Source organism: Mycetomoellerius zeteki, unplaced genomic scaffold (assembly GCF_001594055.1).
Source record: "Mycetomoellerius zeteki isolate Tzet28-1 unplaced genomic scaffold, Tzet1.0 scaffold169, whole genome shotgun sequence".
In the NCBI taxonomy this organism is placed as follows: domain Eukaryota; kingdom Metazoa; phylum Arthropoda; class Insecta; order Hymenoptera; family Formicidae; genus Mycetomoellerius; species Mycetomoellerius zeteki.
The window spans coordinates 402,809-422,254 of record NW_017256643.1 but is presented as its reverse complement, the minus strand read 5'-3'; the positions used below and the strand labels follow the sequence as shown (position 1 = coordinate 422,254).

Below are 19,446 nucleotides of genomic sequence, written 5' to 3'. Positions count from 1 at the left end.
TCCGAGTTTCTGATTGGCAGTCTGATATGTATTCTGATTGGGTATTCCTTCCTAAGTGAAGCAACCATATTGTGACCGCAGCTGTTTACACAGCTGACATACGTGGCCATCGACCACGTTGTTTGCACTATTTAATACGTTATATAAACCTTAAGTAATTGGTCAATTTTTTACCGCTTAAGGCTTAAAATATCTATTGTAGATCTAAAGTAATGAAATACTTTAGAGCTCACTCCGCTAACGGAGTCAACGGAATACAATGGTCGCGTTCAGCAGACTCAACTGTTGCGGAGCGGATCAATGAGCTCTCGTTGCTATTGGATGATCTAAAAGAATACACCAATAGCAGCGAGCGCTCACGGATCCGCTCCACAACAGTTGAGTCTGCTGAACGCGACCAATGTTAGTGGTTGGAGTAATGCGGGGTCTACAATAGAAATCGCAGCAGTCGTAGGGTTTTAAGTCGTAAAAAATTGACTAATCACAGTCGAATATGAGAAGAATAATCAACTATGATTGGTCAATTTTCTACGACTTAAGACCCTACGACCGCTACGACTTCTATTGTAGACCCCGCATTATGTTTACGACACTGGAGCGGTCGAAACATGGCAGCGTAGGGAGTGATGGTAGGGATCCGATCTGGTGGTGGGGGTTCGATGTCGTTTCTTTTTATATATAGGACTCTAGTTCATAATAAACGCTTATCCATAATCATGAAGTAAGTATCTTCCTTCATGTCCATAATGTAACCTAAAGTCACTAGATTGATCTCGTTTAGGTTATCAACAAGAATTTACTTTGTGGTTATCAATCATGAAACTTTATCCCTAGGACGGAAAGTGAGAAGTGAAAATTTTAACCATTGAACATGACCGGCTCAGGATAAACTTTCGCGATTATTAATAAGACTCCGAGGATTCAGGGATAATTGAAGAACGATGACATTATCGACAATTGATATAAAGGAGAGTACAAATTTTTGAAGGTTTTGTAACTGCTTGGGGATCATTTTATTTCTATATTTTCTTACGTATTTTTCTTCGTAGAAACCAAAAATAATTATAATAATGCCAGAATTAAGAAAAAATTGGTAAATTGAAATAAAATGAATGGAATCATTCGCATCGTTATAAAATCACTGTCAGTTATGCTTCAATAATTTATTTATGAAATTAATTCCAAATTTGATCAAATAAAATAATATTGCACCACAAAATGCTAATTAGATTACATTTTTCATTAATAACATTTGTCATCTCCATACCGTTTCTCCCACTCGCGTCGCACATCGCTTAAAGAAATTCCTTCCATTAGTCAATAAACTGATATTGATATTTTATTGGACTCCGATTGTGAGTAGATTTGTTACGCTTTATGTTATCAGAGAGAGTGACTTTATTTAACTACAAACTGTATTTTTATTGTTTCCTTTTGCATTATATATTTACGTGTATGTGTAATATGGTTCTATTTTAAAAATAGTATATATAATTATTTATTTATTTGTGTGTATGCAATATTTTCTTTATTTTCATCATTTCGCTTACTTTTGAATTTCGCGCCAGTTCTCTCCAGTTCTCCGTCCACTTTTTTTGCATAGTGAATTGCAGGGATTTTTATAGTAGAGATAAATTCCCTATCATAAAAAATCCCTATATTTCCCTACGCAAAGAAATAACTTTGGTAGGAATAAATGGTAGTTTCGTTTTGACATCATTGGCTGCGTTCAGCAGACTCAACAGTTTTGCAACCGTTTTATGATTATCTGCTGAGATAGGACCATTCTTCTAGATCTAAAAGTATGATCCAATTAGCGCGAAGGAAACTTCCAACAGTTGCAAAACAAAAGTTCTGCTGAACACAGCCACTGCTCGACTGCTCTTACGTTTCAGAAATCAACACGATATACGTAACCTAAAAAGTTACGCATGGTACTGTGAAAAATGTCATAAATTCATCGAAGGAATCAAGAAGAAAAACTTAAAAGGAAAGGTTGAAGGTATATTGATTCCCTTTATTCGAAAAATACTTAAAAGAAAAAAAATCGAACGCATTTACATTAGTGATCAGGTTCTCGATCATTCTCCGAATCGCACGAGAATGAGTAGCTCGAAGAAATCGGAAAAGACCGGGCCGATCGACAATGCGTGGTCGTTGAAAATACCTGAATTTAAAGAAGAGGATAATCCACATCGTCTTCTTGTAGAGAGCTCATTTGCGACGATGTTTCCAAAGTATCGCGAGCAATATTTGAAGGAACATTGGCCCCTGATTCAAAAAGCGTTAGACGAGCACCACCTCAAGGCTGAGCTGGATCTCATTGAAGGAAGCATGACAGTGAAGACTACCAGGAAGACTTGGGATCCGTACATCATCATCAAAGCACGCGACGTGATCAAGCTCATGGCTCGTTCAGTTCCCTTTGAGCAGGCTATTAAAGTTCTCCAGGATGACATCACTGCAGACATTATAAAGATATCCTCCTTTGTCAGAAACAAAGAGAAATTTGTCAAGAGGAGGCAAAGGCTTATTGGACCAAATGGATGTAATTTGAAATCCATTGAGCTGCTAACTAATTGTTACGTCGTGGTTCAGGGCCAAACTGTTTCGGCACTGGGACCTTATAAAGGTGTACAGCAAGTGAGAAAAATAGTACAAGATACTATGAAGAATGTTCATCCAGTTTATAGCCTCAAGACATTGATGCTTAAACGAGAACTTTCTAAAAATCCAAAATTAAAGAATGAGAATTGGGAACGATATCTTCCCAAGTATACCAGCAAAAATATAAGTAAGCGCAAAGAACCAAAGAAGAAGAGGGAGAAGAAACCGTATACTCCATTCCCACCGCCTCAACAAGAAAGCAAAGTTGATAAGGCAATGGCATCTGGTGAATACTTCTTAAAGGAGGAACAGAAGAGAGCGAAGAGGAAGAAGGAACAGGAAGCAAAACACGAAGAGGCAACCAAGAAAAGGCAGGAACGTAGAGCACAAGCATTTGTACCGCCTGAAGAAAAACCTGTTGAAAGCGAAACTGCAAAGATTGATATAGACATTGCTGAAATAAAAAAGAAAGTTCAAGAAGGATTAAAAAAGCATAAAACAAAATAATACATGTGGACATTTTTTAAACATTAATGACACAGTATGATGTATAAAGAGATGTAAGAAATTAAATTTTGTTACACAAATATAAATTTACGGAAATAGCCCGTTATTTTATTAGAAAAACTCATTTTTATATAATTATTGTATTATCGCATTATTATTACATATATATATATATATAATTATTTTACATTTGCAAAATATATATAGAGCAGAGGAAATTTCAATTTAACATTTTGAAGACAAATATACCTAGAATACACATTTTTCAATATTTGTCCTTGCTAAATCTTTTACAGAATACATTCTGCATATTTTAAAATATATAAAACAGAATTTTAAAGGATAATTTCGAAAGTTATTTACCATATTTTTCTGTTTTTTTAATCTACTTTCAATTCTGCTTAGTTTTGATGAGGATATTTTATTCCAAGTATATAACATCTTCAATATGCATCTTGCGTGATTCAATGCAAACGCCATTTCAAATCCTACAGCAAAATTATTGTAATTTGAAAGTAGCGGATGCCGAACTGACTCTTATTTTTTTGATATCTAAAATTGTTCTTATCAGACAAAATATCGCACTAACGTATCGTATTTATATATGACAAGGATGTAAATGCTCGTTCAATGTACAGCGCTCTTATTCTATCGGCACCACAATTTCGCTTCTCGAGTATAAATTTTCATATTATTGGACACGAATATTAACATTGATTGGTTATCCGCTATATGTATACTTAAATATAAGACCGAGAGTCGCCCACCAGTATTTTACATTTTTATCGATCTTGGAAGTACGCGACATTCGTTAAGTTGTTTTTATGTATATTATAAATATATATGTATATATAATTTTTATTTACAAATACATGAAGTACGATTGTGTGTGGCGATTTTTTTTTACGAGAAATGCACGGAAGCGATATATAAATATTCACACTAATAGCGAAAGAAGCTATTCGAAATATAGCCTTGTCCAAAAATATTAAGCATCTATATTTTTTTTATTTATATATACATAAGTTTGAAGGGTTCTTGAAACAAAATTTACAGTAAAAGCCATAAATAGCAAGTTTTTAACTAAAACTTTAAATAATGCTTAATAAGCTTAATATTTTTGGTTAAGGCTGTATGTAGGTAGGACGGGAGGGAGATAATCAATGAAATATACATAATTATTTACAACGATTCTTACCAATTCTTACAGATTATATGAAACGCAGTTAAGTATCAAGGGTGTTTGCTTTTTTATGCAGGTATACACACAAATTCGATATTCTGTTGTTTTCTGAATATTTTTCTATATATAATAAATCAAATTAAATTAAATTTTTATCTTGATAAAAGCGATATTAACAACTATGAGTTTGAAAGCGCAATTTTATTTAGCAGTTAATGCCGAAAGCACTAACTTTCTCTAATTGTCAGATTTAATTGCCAAGGCATTTGATATTAAAAGTTAAATATTCCGTTAATTAAGCTTGAAATTATTTCTTCATTGAGCGAAGTCCGTCTTAAAATTATCTGAAAACAAAGTTTCTACGTACGCAGCTAAAGCTTGGTACGGCAAAATCCTTTAATTCCAATGTTAACTAACTCCGTAATTATACCTCCTTTTCAATCTCGCACTAAAGGAAAGTTGACTCAGTCGGAATCCTTCAAAGAATCTGCAGTCGAAAGGAAACGCGATAATGATACACGTATAAAGATATCTCGTGTACATATTTACTATCTACGTATATATCGGTGTCAGCTCTGATTAAAGGAAGACTCTAAAGACAACGTCTTATTGCGATAATAAAACGATAAAAATCAGTGAATTTTCTTGACATTTTGATTTTTAGAAGCGACTCGAGATTATTATAATATCGCAATCGTTTAATTAGGGCACGACCAATTTCATTGGTCGCATATTATATCTACATTAAAAGTATAATATTATCGTTCTACCCATACAATATCGATATCAAAAGAATGTCTTAACAGATGATTTTGCTACAACAGCTAGCGTAGATGTAATATGGATGCCCGTGTGTATTATACAAAAGTTTATACGATATTATTCATCTCACTTCGCGATATTTATAGTCTCAGCGCGAAGAGACGGCAGTAAGACATTATCGTCGGAAAGTATAAGTATACAAAAGACCGTGTCCGCTAATATGTATTGCTATATTAGTTGCGTCAGCTTGGATCTTGATTTTCACTTAACACGTTGTAGGCGAGTAATAGTAAATAAATCCATACGGCGCTGCAGTTTTATTTTAGATTTAGTTTATTCTTTTTTAGGAAAGAATTTTTATTTTTATAATTTAATTTTTACCCAGAAATCGAACTTCTAATATTGGCCATGATTAAAGTAAGCGTTAAATTCCAACGTTGGAAAAGATATTTAAGTTGGAAGATTTGAGAATTAATATATGCTTTTAAAAAATAGAAATTCAAATTTTTGAAATGGTATTACCGAGCTACAATATGTTAAGTATTCACATACAGCCTACGATTTTCATTTATTCGCACAACCAAGTAAGTATACAGTTAGTTACAAAAATAAATCTCTTTTTTATGCATGCTTTTAAAGGGAAAGCATTTTGTTCATCGCTATTTGTTGTTTGATTGAGAAGAAGAATACTCGCGGATTTAGATGCGCCGTGTATACTAAGATTAGATAAAAAGAATACGCATTGTATGAACCTAGCATGATTTTGGGCCCGATCAAAATAGCGATTTCAATCGCTGAGAAGCTTCTTGTATCTGCTTCAGTACAATTGCAAAGCATTTCCAAATTCTTTAAATTAATACAGAAATTATGTATATTTCATTAAAATTTATTAAAATTAAGTATTTTTTTTAATTAAACGGTGTGATATACATCGATAACACAATGTAATTGTAATTGGTTCTGCGCGTATATTCCCGATTAAATAGCGAAAAACTTCTCCGCGCGATCTGCATAAAAGCGTAATCTCAAAATGGTATTTGTGATAAAACTATCAATTACTTAAAATCATATATGTGATTTTATACTATTATATTGCTAATATAGTAGTATAATATTACTAACGCAATATTATACTACGCAGCCCCTTTTTGGGAGTGTGCGAAGACAGCGAGATAGGGAATATCGGATCTCTCACTTCTATTAGTACACTCAAGTGTGGTGCACATGCGCTACACTAAGTGAGAGGTAGATATTCGTCTGCACCGTGGTGTTTTCGCCAGCTTTTAATTGGCGTTAGCAATATAGGAGTATTACATATATGCTTAAAACAAATAAAGCCAAGTGTAAAAGCTTTGGCTTATTTATTTAAAAAATTGCACGTAAATAAATACATAAAAAAAGACGAACTGCCCTTGATTGGACACTCAAGTACTAAAAATAACTCGATATCACCTTTATTAAATCTTTTTTTTTATGAATCTAATAAAACCATACATAGGAAAGACATTTTCAGTTTAGATTGCACTGAAAAATCCATTGAATGTTGTAATTATATTTTGAATGCCCGAATTTCTAATCAATTTCTTTGTTCCATGAACTCTTGTTATTTTTTATTATATACAAAAAAAGAAGAGATAATGCGACTTTGTATTATTCTTTTATCTTTCAGTAATGATTAAATTTCATTAGTTTCCTAAAATTTTTCTTAAGATTTTTTTTTCAATTTCGAAATTTTTTATCGTTCTCGGCATAAATTCTACCTCACAAACACGTATTAATGTGTATACTTTAATCCTGGAAAAGGATTTTCGAATCTGTGAAAGAGAAAAAAAGTATTTGTTATACAAAAATTACAATTTAATCAATAATACAGACGGCTTTAGAATCCCCTTAAAAGCATTACTTTTATAGATTTGCTTTCAATTCATCCTTTCAATTTTCAATATTAGTTGAAAATTAATGATACAATAATTCTAAATTGAATTATTATGATTCAATTGAATACATAAATTTTATCAGCGAGAGTTCTAAGTAAACTCTGTGTATAAGTACTTATGTCTATATTGTGTATGAATTTTGAGAAGATATTGTGAATTGAAGAATTAGTTGCCCGCACGTAATACTTTATATTTCTTTCAACCTTTATGTAATAGATCTCTTAGAGAAATGAATCATCTGACAATTATAAAATATACGATATTTCATCGTGTGTATGCATTCCCAATTATATTTTAAATATAAAAGCTCAGTTTTTATAACACCTTGAACTTCAAAAATTAGAAATTTTTGTGCCTTATGAATTTCTTCGAAGCTAAAAATGTTAAGAGTGGCTATATGATTTTTGTTTGTTTAAATTAATCGTACAATGTACAAAGTACCGCAATTTGTAAATTCGGTATTTGAAACAGTATGCATAATCGGATTGCAGTACCAAATCTTACACAACTTCCATTTGCATCACCGTTCGTACACACGCTTTCATATTTTTTATATATTATATTATAAATAATTTTACACTTATCACACATCGATCGAGAGACATCATCCTATCTGGTTAATCGTTTGTCATTGTAAAAGTAGGATGATCTAGTGCCTAAGAAAACGATCGGAAGCGATAAAATTCTTATAAATATAGAAACTAAAGATTGTTGATTAGAGTCACATATACCAAGCAGTCTTAAAACTTTTTTCACTTTCTTTTGCGAAATTATTTTCGTTTTGGTTAGCGTGTACCACTTTTTGTAGCATCATTAGAGGGAACTCTTTAAATTTCTTTTATATATATCCAAATGTACCACCATTCGAGCTTTAACTCACGAATGTAGAAGTCAGTGTAGTGAAATAGGATTCTTCATCGATACCACATAAAAGAGATCGTGAAGAGCCACAATTGCGGTCACGAAGATTACGTCAGTCTACGATAAGTAATCGCTCGAATCGATCCGCTCGCGCGCAGTCAGTCCCAATATAACGCATTTCTGACGTGGTCGCCTTCGTTATACGGTAATCACTTCGTGGTGTGTAGCGATAAGAGAGAGTCCGCGGGTGAACGTGTTCACCGCAACCATATCAGCTAGTGATTGTGATTGTAGAGATGCCACCTCTGCGTTTCTGCGTTCGTGTCGCACTTCTCCGCCGTGATACCACGTTGCGCGTGATATCGTGAGTCCACGCACACAGGGATTCTGGTATGGCGTATCAGACCACCCTCCAAGTGTCGCCACTTCTGGTTTTCGCTACCGTCGCAGATTTGCATTAGCAACGTCGTACCCTTGGCGTACACCGGTAAGGTCAGGCAGAGATCGTGATGCTTGATCAGCCCGTCCTTCGTGAGGCCCCATTCCTGCAAAATGTGTTGGTTTTGTAAAATTGTTTAAAACAATTACTTAGTAGGCAAACTTAGAATGTCAACAAATTGGCAGCAAATTCAATCAGAAAAATTCAGCAGATTTGGTACCATCTGTGTCCATATTAAGCTCGTGTTCTGTCAGCAGAATCTGTCGACATACAACTTGACAGCAGAACTTGACAGTGAATAGGCGACAGAAATCGAACAGAACCTGTCGAATGCAGATTCTACTCGATTTTTACTATCATCTGTATCGGTTTCTATCAATTTCAAGTCATGTAAATAAACTCTGTTATATTTGTTGTGGCACTCTATTCTCCTGCTGACAAAATTTATCAGCAGATGTTTTACAAAATTTGTTCAAGCACACTTGACTGACTGGATCTCAATTATCATTCAATCTCATTTAATCTAATTAAAAAAAATACTCACCTGGTTACCACCAGTGTCGTGACAAGGATAAAGACCGACGTTTCCATCGAGAAGATGGCCCATGCTGTCTAAACAGGCGGTACCCTGTTTCAGAGATCCTCCTGGACCACCCTCACTCGAAGGTATAACTAATTCGGGATATACGTTCTTTAGATACCAACTGAAAGGCTTGCAACGTAGTTTTCGTTTTAACTCCATTCTATCCTGTATGCTGAAAGATATAATTATTCACATAATTTTAAATCCTCCAAATAAACACTCAATATTGTCTTTAATTTAATAAATATATCTAAACTACAATTTAAAATTAAAAAAAGATAATTGTTATACGTATTCATGCGTGTTTGATATATCATAAACTTTAATGCGGTGTTAAATAATAGAATACGAATAAATAGAGGAAAATCAGCCAGAGTATTGCCTAAAGTTTAATTGAGATGTCAGTGCGGATCCAGACTTACTTTCCATAAGGGATGTTTCGTGCTAACGGTACGGCGTTGTAGTAGAACTGCTTGTAGTCGTCCATCCATACTTCGGCGGCGCGCCTCGTGTTTCGAGCAAACACGTTTCCGCTGCCTCCGGGGAACGAGTAAGGATGACGTTTACGAAATACATGGCCCACACGTGAGCACGGGATAATCTCCAAGCTGCCACCGCATTGCCACACACGGAACGATATTTCTGAAAGAAAGTTACAAGTGCACGCAGTAAGTACGAATGTTCAACGTGAGAACAGAGATGCCAAGGATATAGAAAGAAAAAATGCATAAACTTCCTTCTTCATCACATTGCCACATATGTTCCTTTCTTTCGTAAGTTGTCTCATGTTACAGATTAAATATTAAAAGGACATTAAAAAAATATCTGTCAACTTCTGTATAAAATAACAAGTTATATTATATTCTGTATAAAATAGTTATACTCTATTTTTTTTTTATATTTCATATAGAATATTTCAAAATTGGTTGATCCTAATAAAATTACATTTTAAAATATAATTTGCTAAGTTTTGCTAGCTATTGAAAAATACTATTTTAAAAGGTTTCAAAGTTATGCTAAACTGAAATAGTATTAGTCTTTTCCAAAGAAACTCAACAATTTCTCTTCTGTCCGAAATGGGGTCGCGGTTATTTCTAACTTCACACTTCCGACATATATTGGTTTGCTTGCCGTGTTTTCCACAAAGTTCTTACAAACTGCACATAAGATGGTAGTTTCTGTCAAAGAGTTCGTTTCCTTCGTATTTGAAAAGTGTAATAATAGATACAACACTTTTCTGATAACTTTCAAGTAGAGTTTTGTGACACACGTTAATTTTGCATTATAAATGTATTACATTTTAATTAAATGTTTGAATATAAATCTTATTTAAAATTTAATTTCACAGAATAAATTTTAATATAAAATTACCTCTCAAATTTTTATGATCTCTCGATTTTTATGATCTCTCGATTTTTTATGAAAAATAAAATTAAATAAAAAATTTTTATTATGCACCATGAATAGAAATTGTATTGAGGAAGCAACCGCAATTCTCTGCGAACTTTCGAACTGAGTTATTTTCAAGCATTTATTTGCACAACTGTCGAATACAGTGATGAATGAGCTAATATTTACATTGGTATGATGCTTTTTAATAAAATTTAATGGGAAGCACTCATTAAAACTTGTTGAGAAATTATAACTTTCGACTATATTGATCCAATAAAAAGTTTATTCTGCTGCAAAATATTCATTATGAGTTGCGCGTGCCTTGTAACAAAGTTTTTGTAAAAGTACATTGACCACCACAATGTAATATCTTTCGAAGCATATTCACAATTTTGTTAAAATAAAATAATATTACCTTTAGAAAAATGGATGTGAATATAAACATACACATAGTGCTGATGCAAAAATATACAAACAAAATATTTTTGCATATTCTGTAAAAGAGCAATGCAGTTGAAAGAATTTAATTATACACAAGAATGTGCGTGCAGCTCTTTGAACTTTTCAAATACCTTGTACTTTGTACATAAAACTGTAAATAGTCCTACCGAGGTTTTCACCGCCCCAAACATCCATCTGAGTATCGTATTTGCCGAGTTTCTCAAAGTACGCTTTGTTGATGACAAACAGTCCGCCAGCAATCATAGGGGTTCTAATGGCTTGTGTCGGATCCTTTTGTCTCGACTGTCGTTCCGTCTGGCTGAGATATTCCCATTTGAAGACTAAACTCCAATCGAAACCACCCCTAAGATCAGCGGAAGCTCCTAGAAACGAGATAAAGTTGTCTTCCGTTCAGATATTTCAAATTATTTACAACATAGAATACAAATTATCGTTATACACGAAGAAAAATGGTTGAGAAATATTCATTTTACAATACTAGTAAAAATTTTCTGGCTATTTTTGCTGAATTTATGACAAATTTTACTTGCCTGAAAGTAAGAATATCGAAGGTAAAAAGTACATTACAATTATAGTAAATTCATTCAAATGATTATTATACAGTAAACCATATTATTCTCAAGACTGTACGAACAATTCTCAAAATTTACTTTACGAAATGTAAAACGAACCTTATAGTACGGCTATACGACGATTGCTGATTTATCAAAAAAGTAAAGTAAATTTTATATAAATGGGCGCTTGTCTCTATATGGATCTGCCAATTCTCTCTCTCTCTCTCCATAAACTGTACTAGAATTTTAGTGCATGTTACTTTACATTTTTCTCCATGCAGCATATGCAATTTTAGAGAATGTCGATTTCTACTATTGGTACTTACCGATGTATTGGAAAGTATCCATGCTGATTACATCGATCACAGGACATACCACTCGGGTTGGGTCTTCAGCCACCCTTTCCAAAAGCGGTTCGAGCCAATCGGCGTTGCATTCACAATGCGAATCTAAAAATGTTAGCACATTCGCGGTAGCTGCATCCGCACCACGGACACGCGATCTCATTAGACCTTCTCTCTTCTCATTTCGAATCACACGAACTTTATGGATTCGCGATAACTCCTCGCCATCCTCGGCTGTAAACAAATCAATCAATCTTTGTTGCCATGTAACAGTTTTAATTTTACATTAATTTAACTTATCTTGCATTTCATTGTAAAATATTTATTGTTCTAAAAAAAAATGTTGTTATCTGTTTATTATTCGATCAAAGCATCCAAATAATTCTTTGTTAAGCAAATGTTAACTCTAGATTGAAAGTATTAAGCATGTAAAAGACACGTTCCAAAATCATAATTTAATGACACTCTGTTTAGAGCGTAAATGTCATAAATGATGAAATAGTCACAAGTTATTTTTTAATGACATCGTATGAAATGTAATATTGAACACAATTTTCTGTAATTGTGTTTAATATTGTATTAAATACAATTACGTATAAATATACGTATAATTAACATTTTAATTACATTAAATTGCGTTAAATATTGTATGCAGTACTTATTATCTTTGTAACGGCTGATCCTCGCGAGTAATTCATTTCTAATTGTGTATATCAGATTTTATTACGGTTTATTTTATATTGTATTTATTGTACATTTATAGTTTATGAATTAACTAAAGAATTTAAAATCTGCTTAGAAGTAAATAATCTTACATTTTTCGAAAACTCAAATTAATAAATTAATATATAAAATTACTTACGATGATCACTGAAATCGTCCACCAAAATGATTTCCTTGATTAAATGTTCGGGACTTCTGTTCAGCACACTAAAAGCAAAAGTAAAAACTTACAACTTAAAATTAAATATTAATCTTTTCAATGCATTTACCAATACTGCTATATCATTTTAACCGTGATACTATTTTATAATTTTAGAAATTTTACGGATATCAAATTAAATATGAGAAATGATACGCAGCAATTATGCTTTATCATTTTTTCCATTATATACATTTTACTGTTAAGTACGGTAATATTTTAAATGTTAATATTAACGTAAGATCAATTTTTAACGTAACACGCTTTTTGTCAAGATTCAATTTAAAAGCCCGATATGCCATTTCTTTGCTGAATTACTATCATTCACTTCTATATAAATTTTTCCGGTCGATTAACGTCGAATAAACTGAGATTAAGAGAAGAACAGAAGCTTCGGGAATTGTCCCATTGAATCTTTTATCAAAGTTTCGAAGACTTAGTGCACCACTTGTCCCTTGTTTGAACGTTCTCGTATTGCCTCGTCCCATTCTGTTCGCGAGTTTAGAGTTAAGAGGATTGTGTGTCGCAAATAATTAGAGTTCTTTTCACTAATTAAAACTATCTCCTCATATTGATGGAAAAAGTTTAACTTTATGATTATTTTTTAAGTTAATCGTGAATGTCAATAATTTTATCGTGATTGTATCGATAAAACAATAAAATATTATTTTATAAATTTCTTCTCAGTTAAGATATCGTATATATCGCTTAATGTTTGAAAAAAAAAAAAAATAACTTTGACAAGACGTGAAATCGATCGCGTAGAATTTCGCGCGTCGCATCGAGATGGTGGTGAAATGTGGCCTCGTCGCGGTAATTAAGACTTCCTTTTAATTTCATCGACTCAACGCGATAGGGCCGATATATTTTCTTGACGCCGCCATGTTACGGACTTAAATAAATTTTCCGACTCTTGCCTGCTTCCTTCTTCCGGTTCGACGAGAGAACTTCGAGCAACTTTTGCACGGAGGTTACCTCCGGCAAGTAATGTGGCTCGTACTTTCCTTCACTCGGCGAGATGTCGCGTAATAAAAAAAAAATGCTTTAATTAATACAAGGTGCGTGAGAAAACGTAGCGATTTATATCTCTAAATAGACGATAAATGATACTAATAAAATGGATAAAATTAGTAAAAAGTATGTACAAAACTATCTTAATTGCTAAAGTTGAAGAATAAAATTGGAAGTGCATACTTAGTTAAGAAAGAACTAATAAAATCATAAATCTCTAAAAAAATCTACTATTCTTTCCGTTTCATTTATTCTTTATTATAATACATAAAAAATGCGAGATACTTTAAAAGAATATAAATACAAGTTGAAGATCTCATTTGTAATTTTAACAAATTAAAAATTTACTGTTGAAATGAAATTAATTAAATCGTCATTAGTCAACTTTGTATTATCCATCAGAATAAAGAAGCAAAATGATATTTCTTCGTATTCTAACATTCTTCTTATATCGAAGATCTTTCGAATTCTTCGGTTCGTCACGTTCGTGTGTACGAACGCATAATAAACATGAGGAATAAAACGATGGAACGACGATTAGAAAATTCCATTGCTATCGCCCACTTCCGACTCGAATTGAGAATCCTCACGCGCTTCCCGCAACTCGTTGATGCATCGAGAATTGAAGATCGCCGTGCCGTCTTTCTATACGATCGCGTGAGAATTTGCCCATGGATAATTACTTTACATTTGATTGCAGAGATATTCGCATATTAAATATATACTTTATTTGCGGAATTTACTTAATCCTTTTGTTTTTACAAATATTTTTTATTTTATCCATTTGAAACAAAAAAGAAATAAATGTGCAAATTTCTTTATTTATTTACGTAACAATTTACGTACAAAATATATAAAATAATAATAAAAAGTTAAAAAAACGATAAATTTAAATGTTGAGCGTGATTGTTTTACATTTTACGTAAAACAAAGTTGTTTCTAACTTACCTGACGACAGTTCGGAGTAGCGTAGACCGTGCCTCGTTGTGGAAAGTAATTATAACGGAAGTCGGTGGCAGATCCTGTCTCCATTGTTTCATCCTACACCTGTAACGAGAAAATAGCATAATTATAGTAGTTGTCTGGATATCATAGATAAATGTATAGATGGTTTAGATATAAATTAAGATTAACGAATAAATAACAAGACTCTATATTTATCACATTTATATTATTCGCGTAATATAGATGCTGTTCTTTATCTAATTTAGCTAATCTTTCAATATAGATTTATCGAATAATACAAACAACAATAAATACAGATAATCGTTAATCGCGTGTAAAATAAAAACGACAAGCAATTCTAGAATAAAATTGAAAAAAATCTGCAATTTTGACATAGGATTAACGTTACGTTGTCGGGGAAATGGCCAGCGTTTCCATTATCGCGAGACATAACTGATTTTTCAATGCAATATTAGATTCAGCAATATCATTTAATCCTCAAACTGCTTCAGTAGACTATATTTTTGCGCGCTAATGTGCTTATCGATATGTTCTACGAAATGGTCTTTCGATTTTATGGTTAACAACAGATAACATCGCATTAGTAACGTTTCAATATTAACTATTCGACTGATAATTAGTAAACGAGTTATTAGTAAACATTGATTGCTTATCATTGTTTATACATGCAGCAATTTCATACAAAGTTTATATAAAATCAAATGTTCATATTCACTTTGATTTTTTATACTTTTTATCATTATGGCCGTAATAAAAATAGAAGGAAAAAAATTGAAATAGTGATAACCGTGGACTTAAGAAGTGACTTAACTGCTAAAAGTTACGTTTGAGCAGAAGAAAAAAGAAGATAAAGAAAGAACTAAAAGGACGATCCCATTTGGGGGTACTGAGCTGGCGCGCAGAGAGGGTACATAAACGCGGCCAGACGACCAGAACGATCCCAATATGTCAGCCCCTCTTTGCCGAGATAAACTCGCGGGACGTGCGTTGAATGCAGTTACCTCGGTGCGCGAATGCACTTTTTCGCGCCGTCGCGCGTCAAACGAGATCGCGAAAATTTTGCATCGCCGTCGGAAGCTACCACCTCGTATGCGAGACATCGCCGCTGGATGGGAAGATGACCGGTAAACACGTGACTGCGATTTATTCATCCCCAAAGAGAGTCAGATACAGGCTTTATGAAATAAAACAGCGCGACACTTGGTGTTCTTGCAAGAAAAATACTTGTATACTTTTTATGCGTATTTTGCATTACGTAGAATGGGACTAAGATTTCTTCAGCTATAAATTATTTTATTAATCTCAACCCTTTGTCTATAATTATATGTTTATTCCCTCCGTCTGTAATCAGGGTCTTTTTTGTTTAGTCTAAGTTTTTTTAATAAAATGTTCTGGATTGAATTTTCAAAAAATGTGGAAAAATTCAGAATTACTTTTCAATATATTTTATTACGAGATATTTTAGAAGATTCCTCCTTTCGGAGAAACTTGAATAAAATTTTCTCAAAACAGACTCAAATTGCAGACGGAGAGTTAATCACTATAATAATTTTCACTGTAATTTAATTATATTTAACAAGTAATTAGTATAGATTTAATTTAAGCGCAAAGCATTTTTAACGCTGTGTTGCCAATTACCACTTCACTGAACTACAAGTCAAAGTTTTATTCATCGTTATACTTTTATTCAGGTGTAATCAAGCGACTCGAGTGACGGACAAGTTCAGTAATGAGTAATTTAGATATTCATCACCGTAGTTATCCTCTTTCAGATGTCTCCGCTTCATCGCTTCGCTACCCGAGGCGGTGCAGGAATCGACAAATTAATTCGGGAGACCATAATTCCACATTAAAGTCAATTAGTCTCTACGGCGTCATGTTTGCCGACAACAAAATTGTGCGCGCGAGCCTTAAAGCAACTCCGGCAAATGAGACGAATCATCCGCACGGTTTAATTCGAAACTTCAATTTAGGATCCACTCCGCGTCACTATTCACTAAAGTGGATAACGCGCGGCCAGTTTGTGCGATTTTATTGAACGCTCGATCGCATATACGGTGTTTCACGAGCACATATATATGTACATGTTTGCGAATTGACTATTGTTAGAGAATGCGTCCTACAAGATAGAAAGAGAGATGGAAAGAGAGAAAAGAAGAGAATGGAATGCATCTGTGAAAGCAGTACAGAGTGTTGCAATTAAAATAAATCGATAGCAGTTATTATCCTGTAAAAAGTGACTGATTTGAAACAATAATATCCAATAATATCGATTCTCTAGATAAATATATATATAATGCACGATCATTTTTCAAAATGATCCTTGCTTAGCAGTAGGGTGTATTGAGATTATTTTTGTTGGAAACTTGAATCTATTGGATATAAATAAAGAAGTTTATTAATTTTATAATTTACTCTAATTTATAATTTTGTATTTCTTGCACTCTATTAGAATGCTTATTAGATTAAGATGTTTGTGCAAAAGTGGCAATTGTGAGCGTAAAGAAAAAGAGAAAAAACCGCATAAAGGACACAAAACGAAATTAAGCCGTAACGTTTCGGCGCTCTAAAGAAGTGGAGCCTTTTTTCCTCGAGAAACCTTCGTACGTTGCTCGCTTCGTGAGCGAACTCGCACGGAACTGGATATTAAATTTTTAATCCATCACCGAAGTGAGAACGAATATTTCGAAGCAAAAAAGCAGCACCAAAAACGCGACAATTGAGTGTCTGCTTTCAATTCGGTTTAAATGATTATTTAAGTATAAGTTATTTTCGCCGTGATCTCTTCTTTTAAAAAACAGCTTCATACCAATCCTAGTATAAGACGAAGATGAAATATACAGACATCGGTAAATAATATATGACTTATATTATTTAAAGTTCTTAGTATAAGTGTAATATTATTACTTTAATATAACGTAGCATTAAAATAGTTATTACTAAAAGGGATTATATAGAGATTAACAAAAAGACAGCGTTATAAATAATTAAACATTTGATATTGATGTCTGCCCATTCCTAGGCAGACAAAAATCGTTGAATTCTTAATTCAATTTCATAATCCTCCGTCTGAACACGATCGAATTAAGTAACAGGTTATTTATTGTAACATAATACTATTGTGACAATAAATCATAGCAGGCAAAATAGAAAACGTTGCGCTTATCGATGGCGAAGAATGAGAATTAATGCAAATACGTAATCTATTTTTAACGTTGCGAATAAGTATTACACGAAAAGAACATTTTTGTTGGATCGTCATAATTTTGTTAGAAACTCAAACTGATTACTCTCTAAAATATTTTTTGCGTCATTGCTCATTATTTGTTATTTTCCAACATAATTACTTTGACGGTCCAACAAAATTATTTTCAGATCTGTGTCCAGCAAAATTTTAGATCTTTCAGCAAAATCGTTCTTTTTGTGATGGAGGATATTGAAATGTATAATAAAATGGTACTCATGCAATCTTATGTACAATTTCAGGGACTTTTTAATCATCCTTTTTTCATCGTTCGTTATAAGCTCCGCTGCAGAGTTCGCGCTGATTTTATCGCAAATTCGGTGTGTTACATTTACAGACATTCTTTTTAATACGCGGATAGAAGTTTAATGGGGCAGCACATTAATCGCGCGTGATTTTGTGTTACATTGCAAAACGCATTGAGCGGCTTGGCGAACGCGCAAATCGCGTTATCGCCAAAAATCATGTTACTCCTGGACATTGCGCGCTCTCGAATCTCGTGTTTTGTCCGTGCGCTGAACGTTAATTTCGGAAAATGCAAAAAGCATTCCCATGCTAGCTGCAAAAGCGCGTTACCGGCGTTGCCGACGAGATTGCATCCTATGAAATCAGAGCGCATCGCGCCCTGGTTTACAGATCTGTTTGGTGTCACGAAAAACGAGGAGGTATAGGAGAAAGAGGAGGAGAAGGAAGAGGTGGTACGCCGCACAAAGTTTCAGACGATACATTGTTGTTGGCTACAGTTTTAACGCCGCTCCTAATGGATTACACACGTCTTACGGACAGCGTAAAATGACAAACATTTTATACAGCACTCGCAAGAACTCACACTTATCCTTTTTCCGACTACACTTTGTACGATGAGTTCCTGAAAAAGATATGGACCATATACCATATTGAGAGAGAAGACATACATGAATGAAAAATACGATCAAGGATGGTTCTTCGTGCCTAATAACATTTCTTATAAATATGGAACAGGATACGAAACAAAAGCAAATTGAATATGTCGAGAAAATAATCCATTAATGACATCCTTTAACTTTGTCAATGTTTCTCGAAGATTTGTTTTGCTCTATTCGCGACAATAATTTCCGAAAGCGCCGAATATAGGTTTCCTCTGTTTCCGGAAATTCTGGGCTCAATAAGTTTCGATTCTCGTGACGTATTGAAGACATCGCTGATTGCTTTTCCATTTGCGGGTGACGGGCTCGAAATGCGCGGCGTAACTCTCGTGGGTGCGAACCGCCCAAAGCTAACGAGCTGCTCGTCGTCGTTCTCTGTCATAGGAGACCACTTCTGCATTGTACGACACGCTCGAACGGATTGCGCCGGTACGCAAATATTATTTTAACGAAGTTACGGGGCTATCGAACCCATTGGCGGTCCGGTCACGCGAGTGTTAGTATCGATTTTCTCTTTCGTTCGTATGAATAGTCTGTACAGCAGCCGTTTTTAAAACATAGACGCACTTACGAGAAAACATCCTCCACATCCGTTTTTTGGACAGTTTCTGAAAACATTGCGCAGTAAAATAAAAGACATTCGTTTTTTTTAATATATATACACACTTTATTTGTGTAACTTTTATGGGTTGGAAAAACACTCGACGCCAACATGACATGTGTGACATATGTAAAACTTGACGTTTTAAATGCTTTTATAGATTTTT

The 19,446-nt window shown here is 33.7% G+C and overlaps 2 protein-coding genes across 3 annotated transcripts in view; one reads left to right on the top strand and one right to left on the bottom strand.

The window, feature by feature from the left end:
- The first annotated feature begins 1,879 nt into the window (after positions 1-1,879).
- Positions 1,880-3,206, top strand: dbe (KRR1 small subunit processome component homolog dbe). The gene is made up of 2 exons (XM_018445938.1): positions 1,880-2,002; positions 2,067-3,206. The coding sequence occupies exon 2, from the start codon at positions 2,104-2,106 to the stop codon at positions 3,112-3,114; it is 1,011 nt and encodes a 336-aa protein (XP_018301440.1). The 5' UTR covers positions 1,880-2,002; positions 2,067-2,103; the 3' UTR covers positions 3,115-3,206.
- Positions 3,207-7,120: 3,914 nt separating this feature from the next.
- Pgant2 (polypeptide N-acetylgalactosaminyltransferase 2) overlaps positions 7,121-19,446 on the bottom strand; it is a 213,740-nt gene continuing 201,414 nt past the window's right edge. For both annotated transcript variants that reach the window (XM_018445945.1, XM_018445946.1), the window contains exons 4-10: positions 14,513-14,611; positions 12,494-12,561; positions 11,614-11,865; positions 10,880-11,095; positions 9,302-9,521; positions 8,841-9,051; positions 7,121-8,402 (exon numbers count right to left, since the gene is read on the bottom strand). In XM_018445945.1, coding sequence (XP_018301447.1) covers positions 8,133-8,402; positions 8,841-9,051; positions 9,302-9,521; positions 10,880-11,095; positions 11,614-11,865; positions 12,494-12,561; positions 14,513-14,611 — 1,336 coding nt within the window. In that variant the 3' untranslated portion in view covers positions 7,121-8,132. The remainder of the gene's footprint in view (positions 8,403-8,840; positions 9,052-9,301; positions 9,522-10,879; positions 11,096-11,613; positions 11,866-12,493; positions 12,562-14,512; positions 14,612-19,446) is intronic.

Coding starts and splice junctions, on each gene's coding strand:
- dbe (XM_018445938.1), top strand. CDS start 2,104: ATGAGTAGCTCGAAGAAATCGGAAAAGACCGGGCCGATCGACAATGCG.